Below are 19856 nucleotides of genomic sequence, written 5' to 3'. Positions count from 1 at the left end.
TGACATATTTTGTCAATGCAATTTCTTTTGTGTTTCGTATATATACGTATTTTAGATGTAGAATATCAGTTTGATTGAAGTTACAATGAAGCTAATAATAGAATTTATTGCGAAGAAAAGAGTTTTAAACATACAATTTATTTTTTTCTGTTTACATTCTTATAACTCTGGCGACGACCCTTCGAAAGTTCTTTGTCGATATTACATTAAATAAATAATTTTATAATTTTTTTCTTACTTTATAAAACCTTTCGTAACTAATGCTTGTGCCTATTCACTCCTTCGCCGTTTGGGGGCGTCTTCCTTCAACTCAGGGACCAGAAAAAGTAAGGACGCTTAATTATTCGTTATGACGCCATGCACCACGCTTTAGACTAAATCCTGAAATATAGGCCTGACAAATGCTTAATTAATACAATCTAATTCGAAACTACTAACACAACCTTAATAGTTAGTTGTTTTTGTTTTGTTTTATTTTGCTTAAAGACCTGTTAGAGACTAAGAATTTAATATTTATCCAACTACAACTATAATAGAAATATCACTTCCAACAGTAGCACGTCTTCGTATGAAGGGCTTCGCCACAACATCCTTGTTCTACAGTATTTATGTTGACAACAATGGTTCTTCGCCACAACATCCTTGTTTTACAGTATTTATGTTGACAACAATGATTCTTCGCCACAACATCCTTGTTCTACAGTATTTATGTTGACAACAACGGTTCTTCGCCACAAAATCCTTGTTCTACAGTATTTATGTTGACAACAATGGTTCTTCGCCACAACATCCTTGTTTTACAGTATTTATGTTGACAACAATGGTTATTTTTACTAAATTACAGATTTTTCCCTTTTACTCACATTCTTCAGCATTTGGATAATATGTGTTAACTGGATCCAAAACAGTTCTTTCAATTTTCTTTCCTTAGGTCCACTTCCCAGCAGAAGATGTAAGTCCTCTGTGGAATCGCTGCGCTCTTGCTACAACTGATCTAAGTTGTGTAATTTACATGCTGGATGTGTGGGCGTCCAAGTGCTCTTTTATTTATGCACAATTTTTCAAAAAGACAACCCTTTTAATTGAAAATTAACCAATATAGCCCCCCCCAACTCTCTGAACTAACGTTCGAACAACCTGCATTAAAGCGCTTGTGTGTCTCCATTTTTAGATTGTTTGGAAAACAAGAGTTTATGGTACAAGACCTAAACTAAACATTCGTTTTTGTTAATGAGCTTATATCTACCTTGTTAAAACAAAACAAAAAATCTCGCTTGAAAAAAATTAAATACAGCATATACTAGTTTTAATGCTAGAAATAAACGACATTATAACACCATATTGTTGCTATTATTTAACTAGATACTCAATGTTTCGCTTTCCAGCTTCTTCAAGAGTGTTCCACTAAACCACAAACCGAAACTGACAGTACAAACAAAGCCTTTAAAGCATTAAAATGTCTTCAATATGCCCTACAGAAATTTAATAACGAGTATATCCTACTTATTATAATACATATTAACGAATTAAAGACAGGCTATCCTAGTTATTATAATACATATTATCTAATCAAAGACAGCTTATCCTAGTTATTATAATACATATTAACTAATCAAAGACAGCCTATCCTAGTTATTATAATAGATATTATCTAATCAAAGACAGCCTATCCTACATATTATAATAAATATTAACGAATCAAAGACATCCTATCCTAGTTATTATAATACATATTAACAAATCAAAGACAGCCTATCCTAGATATTATGATAAATATTAACGAATCAAAGACACTTTATCCTAGTTACTGTAATACATATTAACAAATCAAAGACAGCCTATCCTAGATATTATGATAAATATTAACGAATCAAAGACACTTTATCCTAGTTACTGTAATACATATCAACGAATCAAAGACACCCTATCCTAGTTACTGTAATAAATATTAACGAATCAAAGACAGCCTTTCCTAGTTATTATAATAAATATTAACGATTTTACTACTTCTTGTTGTTCTGGGAGAATTAGAGTAATCAATCCTAATTGTTAGATTAACTAATTTCTAGGAACTTTAGATTAAGTAAACCTAATGGTTTGATTAGCTACTTGCTGAGAGATTTAGATTAAAAAAGCTTAAGGGTTTGATTAGCTAATTGCTGGAAGATTTAGATTAAGCAAACCTAATGGTTCGATTAGCTAATTCCTGAGAGGCTTAGGTTAATCAAACTATTGTTTAAATAGCTAACTGCACTCTACTATCTTATTATTTTGTTGCTTTTTAAGAAAGTTTATATAGCAAGTAAAGCGACTGAGTAATTTATATAATTTCTAATTTGCATGAATGGTGCTTACATAACGTCTCTTATTTTTTATTTCGAGAATGTCTGTTACTTTTTTTATTTGCATATATGATATTTGCATAATTTCAAGAATGTCTGTTTTTTATTTGCATACACGATATTTGCATAATTTCGAGAATGTCTGTTACTTTTTTATTTGCATACATGATATTTGCATTAATTACGACTTTGATGTTTTTATCTTTCTTTTTTTTGCTAATATTAAAAACCAGAGCTACCACTTTACCTATGCTACAAAATATTATTGTTTTGTATCAGCTGACAGAGTACATTAACCTTACTAACTATTTAAGAGTTTGCTTCTGAAACTTGGCGTATCGATGTTTGAAATAAACTTAACCCAGTAACATGTGTAAGATAGGTTATTTATTTTTTTGTTAAAAATTGAAAACAATTGCATTAAATCTAACAAAACAATAAAACGTTGTATTTTTAGGACGATATTTTGTTATCTTGGAACACTTATAACGAATTCTTAACCAGATATATTTTAAATGATGTAATTCTTTTAAAAATACGGGTTATATATTTAGTTTTGCTTAAATGTGCATTTTAAATAATTTAAACTTAAATGTTAAAAAAGAAAAGATAAACTAATTTAAGTGAAACAGACAGTTGTAGATGATAACGTGAGGTCTTTCTCTTTTCATAAGCAATTGCATATAAAATCTACCATAAAAAAGTTTGAAATGCTAATAGCTTTTAAAGGGAGAGAGGAAATTTCCGATTGAAACCAACTTTTAAAATAGAAGGAAACAATACTAAAATAAATGAAGTAGATATCTAATGCCCATGAATTCTGGAGTAGCATGACTTAACTTTTATGTAAAGTAATGAAATTCTGGATTGTTAAACGCCAAGTAAGACTGAAATTTTATTTTCAACATCTAGGACTGAAGAGGCGCCAAAAGCATCTGAAGCAGAACTCGCCATGGAGGTAAGATTGACGGTAGCGTAAGTTAAGGTAATAAATTCTATAAAAATACGTACCAGCAATAAGTGTGAGTCACACAGGTGAAAAAAATGTGTTATAACACATGCAAAATCGGGGGATCACTACTGGCCTTTCTGTGTTGTGTCCTCTCATTGTTTTATAATTCTAATAAAAATAAATATTAACTTCAGAATTATTATCTGGATATAATTACAGACGATTACATTGATACATTATCACGAGTCTGCTTTCAACTGCATTAATTTCAGAGATTGACCAGTAACGTGCAATACCATCCAAATACTTCGAATGTTTCAACATACTTTAAAAATGACAACAAAGGAAAGAGTAAGGAAAAATAAATGGATTACAGCAGCTTAATGTTAGGTCTCTCCTCCCCGGGTTCAATTACCCGTGGTGGATACAGCTGATAGTCCAGTGTGGCTTTGCTCTACAATAGCCACACAAACGTAGTGTTCGAAGGGCGTGGTTTCAAGATCTTAATTCACCCCGTAAACTTCATACTCTGTACTTTTCTTTACATTTTCATAGTTAAAGACGTAGGGGTAGAGGGCTCATTCTTCTAATTAGCAGTTGATTGTTTTTAAGTTAACACAAACATTGTCTTATTTTATAACAACACAGACGTGTGTGAGCTATAAAACTTTTGACTGTTATAATAATATAAACACACGTTTTGTATGTTTTCTAAAAACACAAATGACATAGGGATTTGAATTTAAAAATGTTTTTATTTAAATACATTGTTGTATTATGTAAACATAGGTGAAATAAATATATAACATAAAGACTAGGGGAATATAGTTCAATTACACAGATGCGTCACTTCCGGTTTCATTGAATTAAAAGATGAGATCCTATTGAGCTGATTTACCTTTTGTTATTTCTACCACGGTTATCCTTGGTGACGTAGAATTATCTTACAGGTGAGAAGTAAAACAAGATAGAAGAGGACGTAAAGTAAACATAACATGTTGATTGGAAAATGTCAACTGTAAACTAGCAAAATTCGGGTCACTCGCTTTTCAAAATATAAGCCCATTACTCGTTATTTCTAAGACTGAACATTTGCCTTTAGTTTTAAATTTATCCTACAAACCAGTTTTAAAGTACGCAAAAAAAACTAAATCTTTTCACATAACACCTAGAATATTGAAGAACTGATAGGAAATTTGTGTGATATTACGATAATCGAAAAGAGATGATACAAATTATTATTGGTGATATTGTGATCTAATATCATGGAAACTTTTGATGAAGAAACTACTTTATAGATTAAGGATTTTGGTAAAAAAGTTAGGGGAAAAAAACGTCGTTTATTTTCCGAATAATAACAGTAATGATAAAGATTTTTTGTTATTATCACGTGGAGAGTAAACTATTAGTTTGAACAATTAAGATAACAAAAAAAAAATAAACTTATTTCTCCTTCTCTCTGATGGCCAACTTTTACGGTGCAAATTCGTTTTGGTACATTTTTAAATTTTATAATAAATGTTTCTTGTAGAGCGCTCGGTTTATTCCTCTGTTGTATTACGGCGATATTAGTATATTTTAAACGTAAGCACTAAGTTGAAATCGAATATTACAGGAGAAAATGAGGAAGAAAAAAGAGGAGGAACAGGCTATGTGGCAGGAGTACTTAGAACAGCGACGAATGCAAAGACAGAAAGAAGAAGAAGATTTAAAAAAATTGAAGGACAGACAGGTAAATAATAATTATGATGAATGAATACAGTGTTCACATTTAGACGTAGAAATGTAGAAACTAGGAGGTCACGCGACTGAAGGACAGACAGGTAAGTAATAACCATGATGACTGAGTACAGTCTTCACATTTAGACACAGCAATGTTAAATTAGGTGGTCACGCGACTGAAGGCCAGACAGGTAAATAATAATTATGATGACTGAGTACAGTGTTCACATTTAGACGTAGAAAAGTAAAAACTAGGACCTAGTTTTTACATTGCTGTGTCTAAATGTGAACATTGTACTCAGTCATCATGGTTATTACTTACCTGTCTGTCCTTCAGTCGCGTGACCTCCTAGTTTTTACATTGCTGTGTCTAAATGTGAACACTGTACTCAGTCATCATGGTTATTACTTACCTGTCTGTCCTTCAGTCGCGTGACCTGGTCACGCGACTGAAGGACAGACAGGTAAGTAATAACTATGATGACTTTGATGATAGTAATTCCAATTCACTTACTTAATCTAGTTTAAACCATAACAATTGTTGTTCGTGCAGTTTATGATATAAGTAATGCCTCGACCAAAACTATGTCTGTTGTATCTCAGCCAGCCTGATGAGCCCTAAATTGGACGAAAGGTTTCTTCGGTACTGGACATGGCAAATGTAGTGTATTTGGCATACCATTACATATTTTTCTTTGCTTTCTCTAGAAAATTCTTAGGATTTAAATGGTGTAGTCTACATTTTTAAATACCGATTAAAAAATAGAATATTTCAAATTAAACAAGTTAGATAGTTTTATTAAATAATTTAGGCAAGAAGGAAGACACAAAGAGCAGAAGAAGAAGCGAAGATGATGGAAATGAAACGAAGACAGGAAGAAATGAGGCAGAAAGAAGCTGTAAGTGACACATGGATACGGGTCGTGGGTTCGAATTCCCGTCCCACCAAACACGCTCGCCCTTTCAGCCGTGGGGGCGTTATAATGTGACGGTCAATCCCACTATTCGTTGGTAAAAGAGTAGCCCAAGAGTTGGCGGTTGATAGTGATGACTAGCTGCCTTCCCTCTAGTTTTACACTGCTAAATTAGGGACGGCTGGCGCAGATAGCCCTCGTGTACCTTTGCTATTACTTAACACTGTTTTAGAAATTAATAGTTGTGTCTTGATAGTCAAATCAATTTATGGAAAGTAATATCAGTCAAACATCGGCAAGTAGCATTCATGCATTAAAATTTCGTATAGAAAACCATTTTGAGAGTTGTATAAATGTAGAGAAAGATATATTAGCTCATTGCTTTGAGAATCACATCAGTTTAGAAAAATGATGACAGCATTCAAACGTTTGAGCTTCAAGTCAGCATTTAAAAATGATAGCATTCAAGCGTTGAGTTACAAATCAGTATGTAAAGATTCTGATAACATTCAAGCGTTTGAGCTTCAAATCAGTATGTAAAAACTATGATAACATTCAAGCATTTAAGATTGAAATCAGTATATAAAAATACTGATAACATTCAAGTGTTTGAGATTCAAATTAGTATGGTAAAATGATAGCATTAAAGCACTTTGAGTGTCATTTTAACTTCTAAAAAATTATAATTCTTAAGCACTTTGAGTGTCATTTTAACTTGTAAAAATTATAATTCTTAAGCACTTTGAGTGTCATTTTAACTTCTAAAAAATTATAATTCTTAAGCACTTTGAGTGCCATTTTAATTTGTCAGAAATTATAATCCTTAAGCACTTTGGGGGTAATGTCGATACATATAAAAAGAATAATAATTAAGCACCCTGATATGAAAAAAGTATAATTATTACTCACATCAATGTGTAAAATGGTAAGTAGTAAAATTAAAAATAAGTTAAAATGATTATATATATACATATATATACACATTTGTATGCATTGGAAATGTTTAATATTTTATACTGACAATATTTTATTTTACTAGAAAAAGAAGGAAAGCAAAAAGTATATAAACATTGATGGCTATCTTACTATTAATGAGACAAAAATTGAGTTTATAATCTGAGATATATTTATACAGAACCACAACATAAAGCTGCAAAAAAAGCATAAATAAAGAAAATATTTAATAGAAAAACTCTTGAACACCATGGAATTAAGTATGACTACAATAAGACCCCCCCTCTATGTATATTAATATATATACGTACATTGAAATTTTTCATTTTATTAAATTTGAATATTACGAATCTATTTAAGGAAATATCTAAAAGTATCAACACCTTAAGGTCACAGAAAAACCACAGATATTATCAGATATCTTGTTAACTCTTTTAAGATTGGCAGTGTTTCTTTTGTAATGTGACTATCAAACTACCAGGAGGAGAAAAAGCAAAAAGAGGCTGAAGCAAAGAGAAAACGACTACAAGAGGCAGAAAGGAAACGACAAGCTATGATGGAAGCCATGCAGAAACAGAAAATGCAAGAACCTGTAAAACGGAATTTTGTTATCCAAAAGAAAGAGGGTGATGAAGGTCCACATGCTGCCCTTGGCCACTCTGGGTTCGATAAGGTAAGTTAAGTAGTAACAAATTAGTGTTGGATATGGTAAGTTAAGTATCAAAACGTTAGTGTTCGATATGATAATTTAAGTATGAAAACGTTGGTTTCGATAAGGCAAGTTGAGTATCAGAACGTTAGTGTTCGATATGGTAATTTAAGTATCAAAACGTTAGTGTTCGATATGGTAATTTAAGTATGAAAACGTTGGTTTCGATAAGGCAAGTTGAGTATCAGAACGTTAGTGTTCGATATGGTAATTTAAGTATCAAAACGTTAGTGTTGGATATGGTAAGTTAAGTATCAAAACGTTAGTGTTCGATATGGTAATTTAAGTATGAAAACGTTAGTGTTCGATATGATAAGTTGAGTATCAAAACGTTGGTGTTCGATATGGTAAGTTGAGTATCAACACGTTTATGTTCGATATAGTTAATTCGTATGTTCTGTATGGGGAGCTGAGTATCAACATTTTGGTGTTCCATAAGGTATAGTGAGTTTCTAAAATGTTGGTGTTCCATAAGGTAAGGTGAATATCTAAAATGTTGGTGTTCCATAAGGTAAGGTGAATATCTAAAACGTTGGTGTTCCATAAGATAAGGTGAGTGTCTAAAATGTTGGTGTTCCATAAGGTAAGGTGAGTGTCTAAAACGTTGGTGTTCCACAGGGTAAGGTGAGTGTCTAAAACGTTGGTGTTCCATATGGTAATGTGAGTGTCTAAAACGTTGGTGTTCCATATGGTAAGGTGAATGTCTAAAATGTTGGTGTTCCGTAAGGTAAGGTGAGTGTCTAAAACGTTGGTGTTCCATATGGTAATGTGAGTGTCTAAAACGTTGGTGTTCCATATGGTAAGGTGAGTGTCTAAAAACGTCATGTTCGGTAAAGTGAGTTGGGTTCAAGAAACGTTAGTGAACGTAATTAGTTAGGGCAGAATTCCTGTGGCCCAAGTTATACTGCTGCACGCTGATTGGCTATCATAAGCAATAAGAAGGAAGGGGTAGAGACGATGAGGTATCACGACATTTTACAGCCGACTAGTCGTACCCTCTGGTGCCACAGTGTGGCACTATGAAGTCATTGTCTGGTTCTACGACATTTTACTGCCGTAGTAAATGAATACAGGTGCTTTATTTTGCCAGAAAAGGGATGCAGCAATTCATTATTTCATTTTAATGTATACTGCTTGTATAGAAATTATATTATCGGACTATTACGAAAGCAACTATTACCATTTCAAAAAACCCTTGAACACGAAAATTACGTCATAAAATCTGTACCCGTGCAAACATAAATAATAGTGTAAGTATTTGCTATATAGTGATAGCTTTTTTTCCCCAGCAAATAATTTAGTTACTTTATTATTCTGTTTTATTTTTAATCAAGTTTACTGTGGCAGTTTATTAGTTCACTGTAATTTTTGAGAATCAAGTCGTTCACTGTGCTAGAAAATGTTTTGTTTTAAGAACATAATTATTTGGAGGAGCAACATCTCCACAAGGCACGTTGATAGGAGAGGGGGTGCGTCTACGAAGTGGCACCAGAAGGTGTGTTGCTAGAGGAGGATGTAAGATGATGAGGTAATCTATGATCAATGCGCTGATAGTTCACGAGCGAAGCACCAGAGGGTGATATTGATCAACGGGTATCATGTGTTTCAAGATGTCATCAACTTTATAGTTTTCATTTAAGTAGCAATCAAAACCTTAAAATTAATCTTTCATCTAATTTGCATCTTGTACTTTTTACAATTATGCTAGTTTATCTTGTATAGTCCTGTACAGGAGAGGATGACATTATAGTATGACTCCCCCAGGTGGCGTGTTGCTAAGTCTTACTAAAGACAATATTACTATAGTTCCATAGGATGATGCAGTCATCAGCATTGTATTTTTCACTTCTATAATTAATTATATGCCCTAAAAAGTTACAAGTAAAGCTATTATTAGTATTTTTTTATGGCTGTATTTTATAAGCTCAGCATAACAATAAAAGAGTTCTTGACAAGATATTTCATTTTGACACTTTATTATTTTCTCACACTAAAGTTTTATGGATCTGATCTACATAAAAAGACATATCTATTATAGGCGTATTTACAGAAAAACGTTTTGCAACAAAATCATAACAAATATATCATTAGTATGATTGTGAGATTGAAATTTAGATAACAGTTTTTCTTCCTACACATATCAGCAATGATAATATGTATAACATATACAATAGTGTCTGCACACAGACGAATATGATCCTTGGTGAATTTTCTTATGTTGAGGTTATTTGGAGGCAGTTTTAATGGATATCATCTCAACCAAAGTAAATACAAACCCGGTGGCTACCAGGTTTATGTCTCAGATTCAGATTATTGATATACAGTTATTTTTCTGTCAGGTACTTGATCACTGGTAAACACATGTCCAACCTTCTTTCACATACAGAAAGCTTGTGTGGGTATCGAGTAAATTTCTAGTGTTCATAGCTTCTTAGATATCAGTTATGATATTTCTAGACTAATCAATTTCTAAAATTGACTGGAATTCTGCATAGGGGAGACAATTTATAGTATTTCACTTCATAAATTTCCCTATTTCACCAAGTCAAAGTGTGAATCTCCAGCAGATAGATCCGGTGTCAAATCCAAAGAAGAGAGTGTATATATACTTCCAAGTATTCGTTTTATCCTATATCAATTCCTCGATCTTGAAACTGTTTTCCCATTCCACTAAATAATGTTTCATAGCTTCGTGCATACAGTTCAGCATCCAAATCTGGTTGTAAAGGTCGAGCGGGAATCTTTTATCCATCCACATTGATTGCCACGAAATCGATACTGTAAATTTTGAAATTGTGGGGATTTTCTTCCAAAATCCACACTCTGTGACAAAACGTATAAGTACTTGACCTAAAATGCATTATCAGTAGATGTTTGTAAGTTTCCTTGGGGGAATGGAAAATGATTTGTGTACTATATATTTCAAAGGATAGTTAACTGTTCCTTTCTGAAATGCTTTAGTGTATGACAGAACGAGTGACAGGCTAACCTTGACTTTTCTAGCGTAGATAGAAACGTGTTGTAGAATATCCTTGAATCCCAATTCATCATTTGACATAATAGAGAATAAATCTTTACTTTGTACGAGGTTTGTTTTAAACTTACAACATTGGACAAAAACTTGATCTGCAGAAAAATGTCCAAATATATTGTCGATGATTATGTCGACTGTTTGGCTACCACGTGTATTTATGTGTTAGTTTTTGATTCTTTTCTTCTTACCATCATTAAAGTTGAGATCGACAAAACTACCCAACTTGTTCTTTATCTAAATAGATGATGTCAAATGAATTCTTTTAGCTTCTCCAATATAACTCAGTAAAGTTTTTATGTAGGCTTTATATGCGTAAAGATGGTGAGACGAAGAAATGAGTTTGTTATTCAGATATACATTCTGTTGAGAAAATAGAAAATGAAGCAATAGGTTGACAGGAGCAGTGTTATCTTCATAGTTTTTATACCAGACCCATCTGGTTTTACAATTTTTGCCTTTCCGTGAAAATATTATTGTGCCACATTTAGGTATATATTTCCTGAACCTAATATAGAAAATTCGATGGGTCCTCTGTAAGTCACTGAAGCTAGAGGATATTATTTTGTCACTGACACTCCTCAATCATAGTTTGTGTGGGAGGGGGAGAAGATAATTCGAGCTCAGATTTTGTGCAATGACCGGACTTTTCATTTCATTGGAGGATAATGATTACTTTAAAAAACAAACAAACTAGGGTTAAGGTTGTCTCTTGGTTTTAGTAATTTTGAATACATGGCCTTCCTGTTTCTTCATCCTACTAGAATGAATAATCTGTTGACATTTTGAACCAGGTTCTGAGCTCCTTGATTTGTTCATTATTTCACAGCATCATCAGCAGATTTACCTTGTATGACATCTGATGCTAAATGTATGCTTGACTCAACAGCTTGTTTACCTAAATAATACCTCTTTTTTTCAGAAATTGTATAACTGAACGAAACAGGTCACTCAATACGTCTCCCAATTCATGACCCTTTTGCCATTGACTACTAGCATAATAAAGTAAACCTTTCCTACTTAGTAATCATAATTGGCATCATAGATGGTTGGCTCGTGATATTAAGACAAAGTGTTACGATTACTCTCCCTTTTTCAAATGAGATAAGCCAGTCCATGTTATCCCTTATATATCAATCTCAATAGTCTGAAAACTTTGTTTAGAAACAGGTCTGTAATGAGGATTTTTAAATTGTTCAATGATCCACATCCAGCCTCTATCCTACCTTTAACCTGAATGATCCCTATTAGTGGTACATATACTAGGTTCCAAAATATCTGATTAATCATAGAATTAATCAAATCTGCTGTGCATTTTAACAGTATATGAAGATATAGTGAGCACTATTATCACATGGTTATTATTAAATCGAAGTAGTACTGATAGTACAGACTCGAGTGGTACAGAGACTCCATCATTTATGTTCACACTTACTTTTTGAATGAACGAATCATAATTAAATATAGGTTTATTGTCAGGTTCAGGAAGTGATTTTTCTACTTGGTTAAAGATTTTAATTAACTCTTTAGGTTATTTGTAATGACCTGGTCTAAGATAACTATTTATGGTATCAGTAAGGCCAGAAAAGTAGGATAACCATTAGGCACGTTATGCCAGCTATGTGGATACTGTAATTCAGCCACGGTCACTCCCAGTGAACCTTCATGGTTGATAGGTCTTGGAAGATGAGTAATAGAGTTGGCTGGAACATTGCTGGCAAATTAGTTCATGGAACTGTTAGTAAGCAATGTAACATACAGCTGATCCATGCTTAATAACGAGTAATACAGTTATGCTTAACATTTTATGTTGGCAGACAATTCAGATCTGTTTAAGGGGTCAAACTATTAAATTTATCAGGATATCCTTTGCATTTTATGGAATAATGTTTGTTTTTACCCATTCCTTATTCATGCAATATTTCTTCCACAGCATAGATATTTCTTTGAGGGACTTAACATGTGCTGTGGTTCAGATGAGTAAAATTTGCCATTACTTTTCCCCTGAGATAGTCTTGCAGTTCATACACTGCAGGATTTATCTCTATTCTCTTGTGAATCATAAATATTTCATACGTCCATCCAGGGATATATCCTTTCTTAAATTGATACTTCACTTTATTGATATGCACTTGATCACCCACTCACTTTGAATTGAAATTTTACTTTTGCCTGTGGTTTATAGTGTTTTTCACACCACAGACTGATTAACAGCCATTGGTCTAATTTCAATACTGCAATGATACGACTGATTATAGACACTAACCAAATTTTTCAATACAGTGATATACTTGTAAGTTCGATGATTAGGAAAATAGCACCACATTCTATTTTAAGTGTGTAATTAATTTTTTCTACTATACACGTTTGTGTTTCATTGTATGTACTAAAGAAGTCAATGTCCTGCTCCTCGAAACAGACGAAAAGTAAATTCTGTTCCAACATCAGTTTGAAGTTTACAGGTTTTCCACCCTATTTTAAAATCCGTTTGAAAGCTTTTACGAGTGTTGCATCTTTCTTATTCTTGAGTGGAACAACCCATGCATATTTAGAAAACATGTCAATAGACGTAAGTGAATACTTAAATTGATTGCTATATTGACTTAGGATAGAAAGATCTACTATATCATCAATCCCAGAAATTATCACTTGGTTTCTTGAAAATTTACATCTTACAGGTTTGTGTACGGCATATGTGTCCTGATGACTTAACCACTCTTTGATTTGTTTTAGAGTGATGGATTGACCTAATGCTTTCACAGACCTAGATTAAAGATGTACTTCACCCTAACTGACAGGATGTGTAGGATTATAATGGAGATTTTAGCATTTGATCCACATTAAACATTATTTACTATGCCCATACCATTAACTTTGATTTAATTTACCATCAACTTTGTCTCTAAAATTAGCAATAGTTCGACCTTCACAACAGGCAATATTAACTCTTAGACAGCTCAAAATAGTACTAAGCTTCAAAGGCTGACAAGAGTCCATGATGAGAGTCAAGAAACAAATGAATAAATAATACAATACCACTTTATTAAAAATTAACCCATTTAGATACAGAACATGTGCGAGTTTTAACACGTGTATCTTGTTTAATATACATCTATCTGTCTACATTTCCCACAACTTCTTGGGGAATATTCGTACATGATAATCGTTCTGCAAATGCTTTTCATGCAGTAGTATTAACGTCTTTCATTTTTATAGTACATCATTGATCAGGTCAATTGTGTTACTGTTTGAGATCGATCTTCCACTAATCACTGATCCACGATCATTTCACATTAAATCTGCACTGGAACATATGAAGTTTAATAGGATTTTGGCTTTCTTTTTATATTTATGATGAATGCTGTCGAGGATCTCTAAATTTTCATCAGTCAGTGATTCGATTTTAATTTTAAGCGGATCTACAGCTTGCAAAGGAAAGTTCTGATGATGTTTTTGCAACTGGTTTATAATTTTTGCTTTATCAACTATAAGTAACATATAATTTTGTATGACATAATTGATATCATGATCTATAGAGTTTATTACTTTATGCCCTGGTCTTTCATAAATTTTGGGTTCATAAGTTGAGGATACCAGTTCTTCAGGAAGAAAAATCATTCGTTTTATATGTTCCATATTTAAATTCCAACAGCTTTACCAATAACCCGTCCTGCCAAACCATCAAATATTGAAAGTATTGGTGTTACGAGTTATGATAGAACCCTCCTTTCTGTATTGGTAAGTTTATTTTCTGTTTAACTGATGCTTTCTTGACAGATAACTCTTCCAACAATGACTAGTACTATCTAAGTTTCTGGTTTTGCATGCTTGTCATTGGGACACTACTCTTCAAAACATTTAAAACACATTCACAAATGCACACGATAAAATAATTTTCAGTTCTGGCAATTATATCTTTAATCTGTTTATGTGTTGTTTTAGGTAATGTGCAGAGCAACACTTCATGATGAATGAATGAAAATAGAATGCATGTACAACATATAAAACTTTATTTATACATCTATTTAGGTATAACATCTACTTTTTTACACTACAATGATAGCGAATGTTAATATGAAATGGACACTGTAGAGTAGATTGTGGAAGTTGATTAACCCTGATATCCAGATTATAGCAAGGAATTTTAAACAGACATCTCAATATCTTGGCAACTCCCCCTTTGTATAAACAGTGGTAAAGTTCTTTCTTAACAATCTAGTCGCACTTCCCAGGTAGGGATAGTCGATGTTTTTACTTTTCCAGGGGATGTGATGAATGTAACAAGTTACTCATTCACACTGGTGATATTTGTATTTGAAAGAAATTCACCCAAAAACAACTGTTTAAACAAAAACATACCCAAAATATATCCAGTAGCTAAACATTTGGATGCAAGTTCTTTAATTACATATGATCTGTCATTCAAATTAAATCCTTCTAGTTCTACCATGACCAAAGTCAAAATAATAAATTAGTAGATATTCAATGGAACATCAGTTTTAGATTACTTTGGTGCATACACTATACATATATCTTCAGAAAATGCTCCATCCTTAGGCATATTTTCTCTGGCACTTGCAATGACTAAGTAGCCAAATGACCCATTGCATGATATGCCTATTCAAAGTATTTGATAAATGTCAGAAACATTTGTCTCACTAAAGCATTCAACTGAGATTTGTCTCCGACATTCTTGAACATTATAATGTATTGGAAGTTTAAACTAATATTAAACATGTGTCTACCCTAATGAAATAAATTCTATACAATATAAAACACTGATAAATTGAAATAGTGACTCCCAAGTGTAAAATGTTAAGGCATTCGTTTATTTTCGTTTGTCAATGATGAAAATAACTGGTTTATTAGACTGTAAATAATCATAAAATGTTTCAGACAATCCTTTGACAAATTGAATGTTAGGAATATTTTGCGTTCATTTAGTATACAGAGGTTGAAGTTCACCACTAGACCACACGATAGTTTTAGGAATAGGATAGATAACTTGACAATAATAGGTTAAAATTTTGCTTACAAACTGTAATTTGCCACTTCATGTTGGACCTGACACTAAACAAATAAAAGGGTTTTGTAGACAGTTATCCATTTCAAAGTGTAACGAGAAGTAAATGGAACAGGACTCAACTTATATAGACCTGAAAAATCATGTTTTAACACATTTTGGAGCTTCCCTTTAAGGCCTTGACATGCTCTCTTTTCAGCCTGTAGACCATGGTGAGGAGTTAGTTCCATTAAATTAAAAATTCAATATCCCTATGGCTGAGTACAAAAGTCTGGAAAGATGTGTCATTTTTATTTTATTCCTTGTTGGAAATGGTCCAAGTATTTAAATCTCTACATATCTTCTTATGATTTGTCACCATTATAGGATGCTGAAAAGGAATGAATATATCTCTTATCTTACTCTTCATTGTTGAGAAGCTTAATTTTTTGCTGTTGATAAAATTCAAAGTAAACAGGACTTTCCATCGTCATATATGTACTCATAGTTCTTGGCACCACCATTGACTCAAAATGTGATGTAATAACTCCCAATCTCGTCTGTAAATTCAGCAATATAATTACCTAGAAGTGGAGATTGTTAGTTCCACCTGAAATATAAACAATTATATCTGTATAGAATACAATACAGACGAACCCAACTTCTCAAGCATGTGGAAAAATTTTAGACGAGTGTGAGAAGTGATGAAAGCCATCGGAAAAATGGTGGTTAGTTTTTTCTGGGGCAGATACTCATGGTTTGTTTCTTCAATGAGGAGGAACTACTTCATTATGAAACAATGTAACATCTGATATTATCTTGGTTTTATCATTCATTAAAGATTAATACTCTTCCATGCTAGAGCATTTAATGTCACATGATGTCTGAAAAAAACATTTCAATTCTGTCAAAATGTGTCGGAAAGAAAGCTGTTATCTAAACTTAGATCGCACAAAAATATTGATGAGACATTTTTTTAATAATTTTGTTGCAAAACGTTTTCATGTAAATATGTCTTAATAAATATGTTTTCTTTTATGTAGATCAGATTGCAGAATCTTTATTGTAAACAAATATTTGTGTCAAAATGAAATATTTGTCAAGAACTTTTTATTGTTATACTAAACTTTATTATATACAATAAGTAAAAAATACAATCAGCTATATTAGCTGTCTCGTTCAAATAATAGTTTTACTTGTAACTTTTAAGGACATATGATTAAATATATAAGTGAAACTATAAAGTAAACATAAGTTTATATACTGTATGATGATCTCCTATGGAACTATAGTAACACTGCAATTGATAAGACCATCTTTTATAAAACCATAGTAACACCATTTGCCTTTAGAAACACTCCCATAGTAACACTATTCAACCTATAGAAACATTGCCTTTAGTAATAACATTCACCCCTAGAAGCACTAATCTTAATAACACAAACTACCTTCTGTACCTTAGAAACACTGCCCTTAGTAACAACATCCGCCTATAGAAACACTTTCCTTCGTAACACCGTCCGCCTACAGCAACATACCCTCTGGTGAGTAACACTTGAACTACGATGTCATCCCGCCCCCAGCAATGCGCTTTCTGCTGCCACTTCGTGGAACTATGACGTCTACGTCCAGCCCCGCCCCTATCGTCTCAGGTAGCTAATGAGCGAGTGGCGGCATCCTTTGGATAAAAGATTGCTGCCCTAACTATTAACGTGACGATACTGAGTCTGTAGAGCAATATGTTAAAAAGGCAACTGTTTTTCTTGCATTATTAATTTCAACTTCGCATTAACACTTTGTGTCTGAAGCATCAATATTGACATTGAATGTTAATATATTCAAAATATGTACTGCTGTAGATGCTAGGTTTATTGTTATGCAGTCTGTTACAGAAAGAAGCGGATTCTTGAGTTTAGTGATTTTGTTTCAGAACAAAGCCACATTAGGCTATCTGATGCGTCTACTGTGAGGAATCGAACCTTGAATTTTACCATAGTATATCTGTACAATTACCGCTGTCCCACCGTAGGACGTGTAGGTTCTAATAACAGCAAAATAACTACTTTTCCACGTGTTTGTTGTAATTACCTTGATAGCTAGAACTACTTATGTTTAAAAAATAGATCTTTTAAAGTGAATTTAATATGTAGTTCTGGGAAATAAAGATTACGCATATGAAACAAAATTCATTACACCGTTATAAAATTAATAAAAAAATACGTATTAAGTTCTCCCAAATATTTGAAATAAATTTAACTAGCAGAAAGTTACTAGCACAGCATCTCCAGACTAATTTATTTTTATTTGTGTCTCATTAACATTTTGTTTCTGAAATAATATTTAGTATGCACGAAATTATGAGAACATACAGTATTTTTGCCAGTCTTTTACTGCCATAGTTATATATATATTATCAATAAACAAATAGTGCATTTCTCAATATTAAAAGAATAACATATTTTATGATTAGTTATTTCACATAATTATGCACGAAACATGATGTTTATGTATATTTTGTGACAGTTAGTTTTGTGTTTTAGTTCAGCAATGTCATGTTTGCCCAAAGCGAGCTGGGAAAGACCAAGGAGCAGCTAGCCGCTGATAAAGAACTATGCATGCAGTACCGTGTGAAACCGCTTGAGATCGAAGGGTTAAGTATAGACGAACTTCGTCAGAAGGCCAATGAACTTTGGAATAAAATTTGTACTCTGGAAAGCGATAAGTATGACTTGGAAGAGCGTCAAAAGCGACAAGAGTACGATGTGAGTTAGACAAATTATTTTTTCAGTTCTGAAGTCAACCTCTGTAATATGTGTTTACTTTTTTAATTTTAAAGAGTGTATATATATATATATTATTGGATTTTGTACTTGTGTTTCTTACACGGGCTTAGAGATATACCCATTTCATAGGTACAACGAGACTGTTAAGAAAATATGTTTGAACCAGTACGTGTTTATTGTGCTGTCATCTATGGGAATAAAATACAACTAAATGTTTTATATTAGTATTTGTTAGTCATCATATTTAACACTAGAGTGCGCACTTTTGTCTCAGTCAATGAGAGACGCAACGTTGATATGGGAAATCCAAGATGGCGTCTTAAGCGTGCAACGAAGTGAGAAGGAGGAAGAGGTTGAGAGCGTACCTGATCCTCCCAGGTCCACAATGACAAAAAAAAGAAAAAAAGAAAAAATGGTACCGACCGATCGAAATGAGAAGCGTAAACAAACACATGTGTATAACAGCACTGTAAAACTGCCGGTGAATTTTATCGTCAAATATTTACCCATAAACTAAATATAAGTAATTCTTGCCTGAGATCAGGACGTGTAGTTCACTTACAGTCGAAACTAATGTAATTTCTCCACAGTTCAACTTCAGCAGATCCAATTGTTCCTTATTTATGAGATTCTGTTCTTTAACTTTTCTGTTCTGTGTATAAGTTTTGATATTGTTACATCTCTTTTCTTCACCCTGTGCTTAACTACTTTCACTTTTTTTACGTGCATCTTGAAGGATCTGCTGCCAAACATTCAGTCTGTTTACTAGAGAGACAGGACTGACACAGTGGTCGTATTCCGGGCAATCCTTCGCTCTAGCCACTAACAATATGAGGTCATTCAGCAGTTGTTGGGCCAACAACATCGGCGTTCCTTTGTATCGGTCGTCTCTTCTACGATAAAGTCTCCATTTTCTGTTTGTGTTCAGGTGCATAGTAAACACGGTTGGCACAGCAGAATAATGAAGAACATGTTTAACGACCCTGGTGTTATCCTGTGATGCATGCTTGAAATACCACTAGCAATTAATTTGTAAATGAAATGTTGACATTAAAGTGATAAATTCATAACTGTGAGATTACTAGTAAACCATCAGGATTATATGTTTGCGGTATACAGTAAACTTGCTTTGACATAATCTTCCTTGACATAATCTTCCTTGAGGGAGTGTTCCTTGTGGTTTGTAGTAGAATGTATAATTATTTCTGCTGACACTCACCAACCATTCTGTGTAGAGATCGCAATTATTTAGAAGAAACTTGATAACACATAGTCGTATTTAAGATTCCCAAGGGTTTATTTTATTATTTATTTTTGCCAACTATTGAATTTAATTATGCTATTGGTTTGGTTGATATCTTTGAAACGTAAATGTTGCTACCTAACAAGCTTGATAATAATATTTATAAATATACTAAGATAATGTAATTAACCACATATGCCCCCC

The 19856-nt window shown here is 32.9% G+C and overlaps 1 protein-coding gene across 2 annotated transcripts in view; it reads left to right on the top strand.

Moving 5' to 3' along the window:
• Positions 1 to 320: 320 nt before the first annotated feature.
• LOC106465505 (troponin T-like) overlaps positions 321 to 19856 on the top strand; it is a 32699-nt gene continuing 13163 nt past the window's right edge. The window contains exons 1-6 of one of the 2 annotated variants that reach the window (XM_013925731.2): positions 321 to 326; positions 3255 to 3300; positions 4910 to 5026; positions 5829 to 5915; positions 7366 to 7557; positions 18167 to 18388. In XM_013925731.2, the coding sequence (XP_013781185.1) occupies positions 3295 to 3300; positions 4910 to 5026; positions 5829 to 5915; positions 7366 to 7557; positions 18167 to 18388 (624 nt within the window). In that variant the 5' untranslated portion in view covers positions 321 to 326; positions 3255 to 3294. Of the gene's footprint in view, positions 327 to 932; positions 953 to 3254; positions 3301 to 4909; positions 5027 to 5828; positions 5916 to 7365; positions 7558 to 18166; positions 18389 to 19856 lie in introns of those variants that run through there. The other variant, XM_022393416.1, reaches the window with a different exon arrangement.

Source organism: Limulus polyphemus, unplaced genomic scaffold (assembly GCF_000517525.1).
Source record: "Limulus polyphemus unplaced genomic scaffold, Limulus_polyphemus-2.1.2 Scaffold1965, whole genome shotgun sequence".
NCBI classification, from domain to species: domain Eukaryota; kingdom Metazoa; phylum Arthropoda; class Merostomata; order Xiphosura; family Limulidae; genus Limulus; species Limulus polyphemus.
This window is presented reverse-complemented; position numbering and strand designations above follow the sequence as displayed.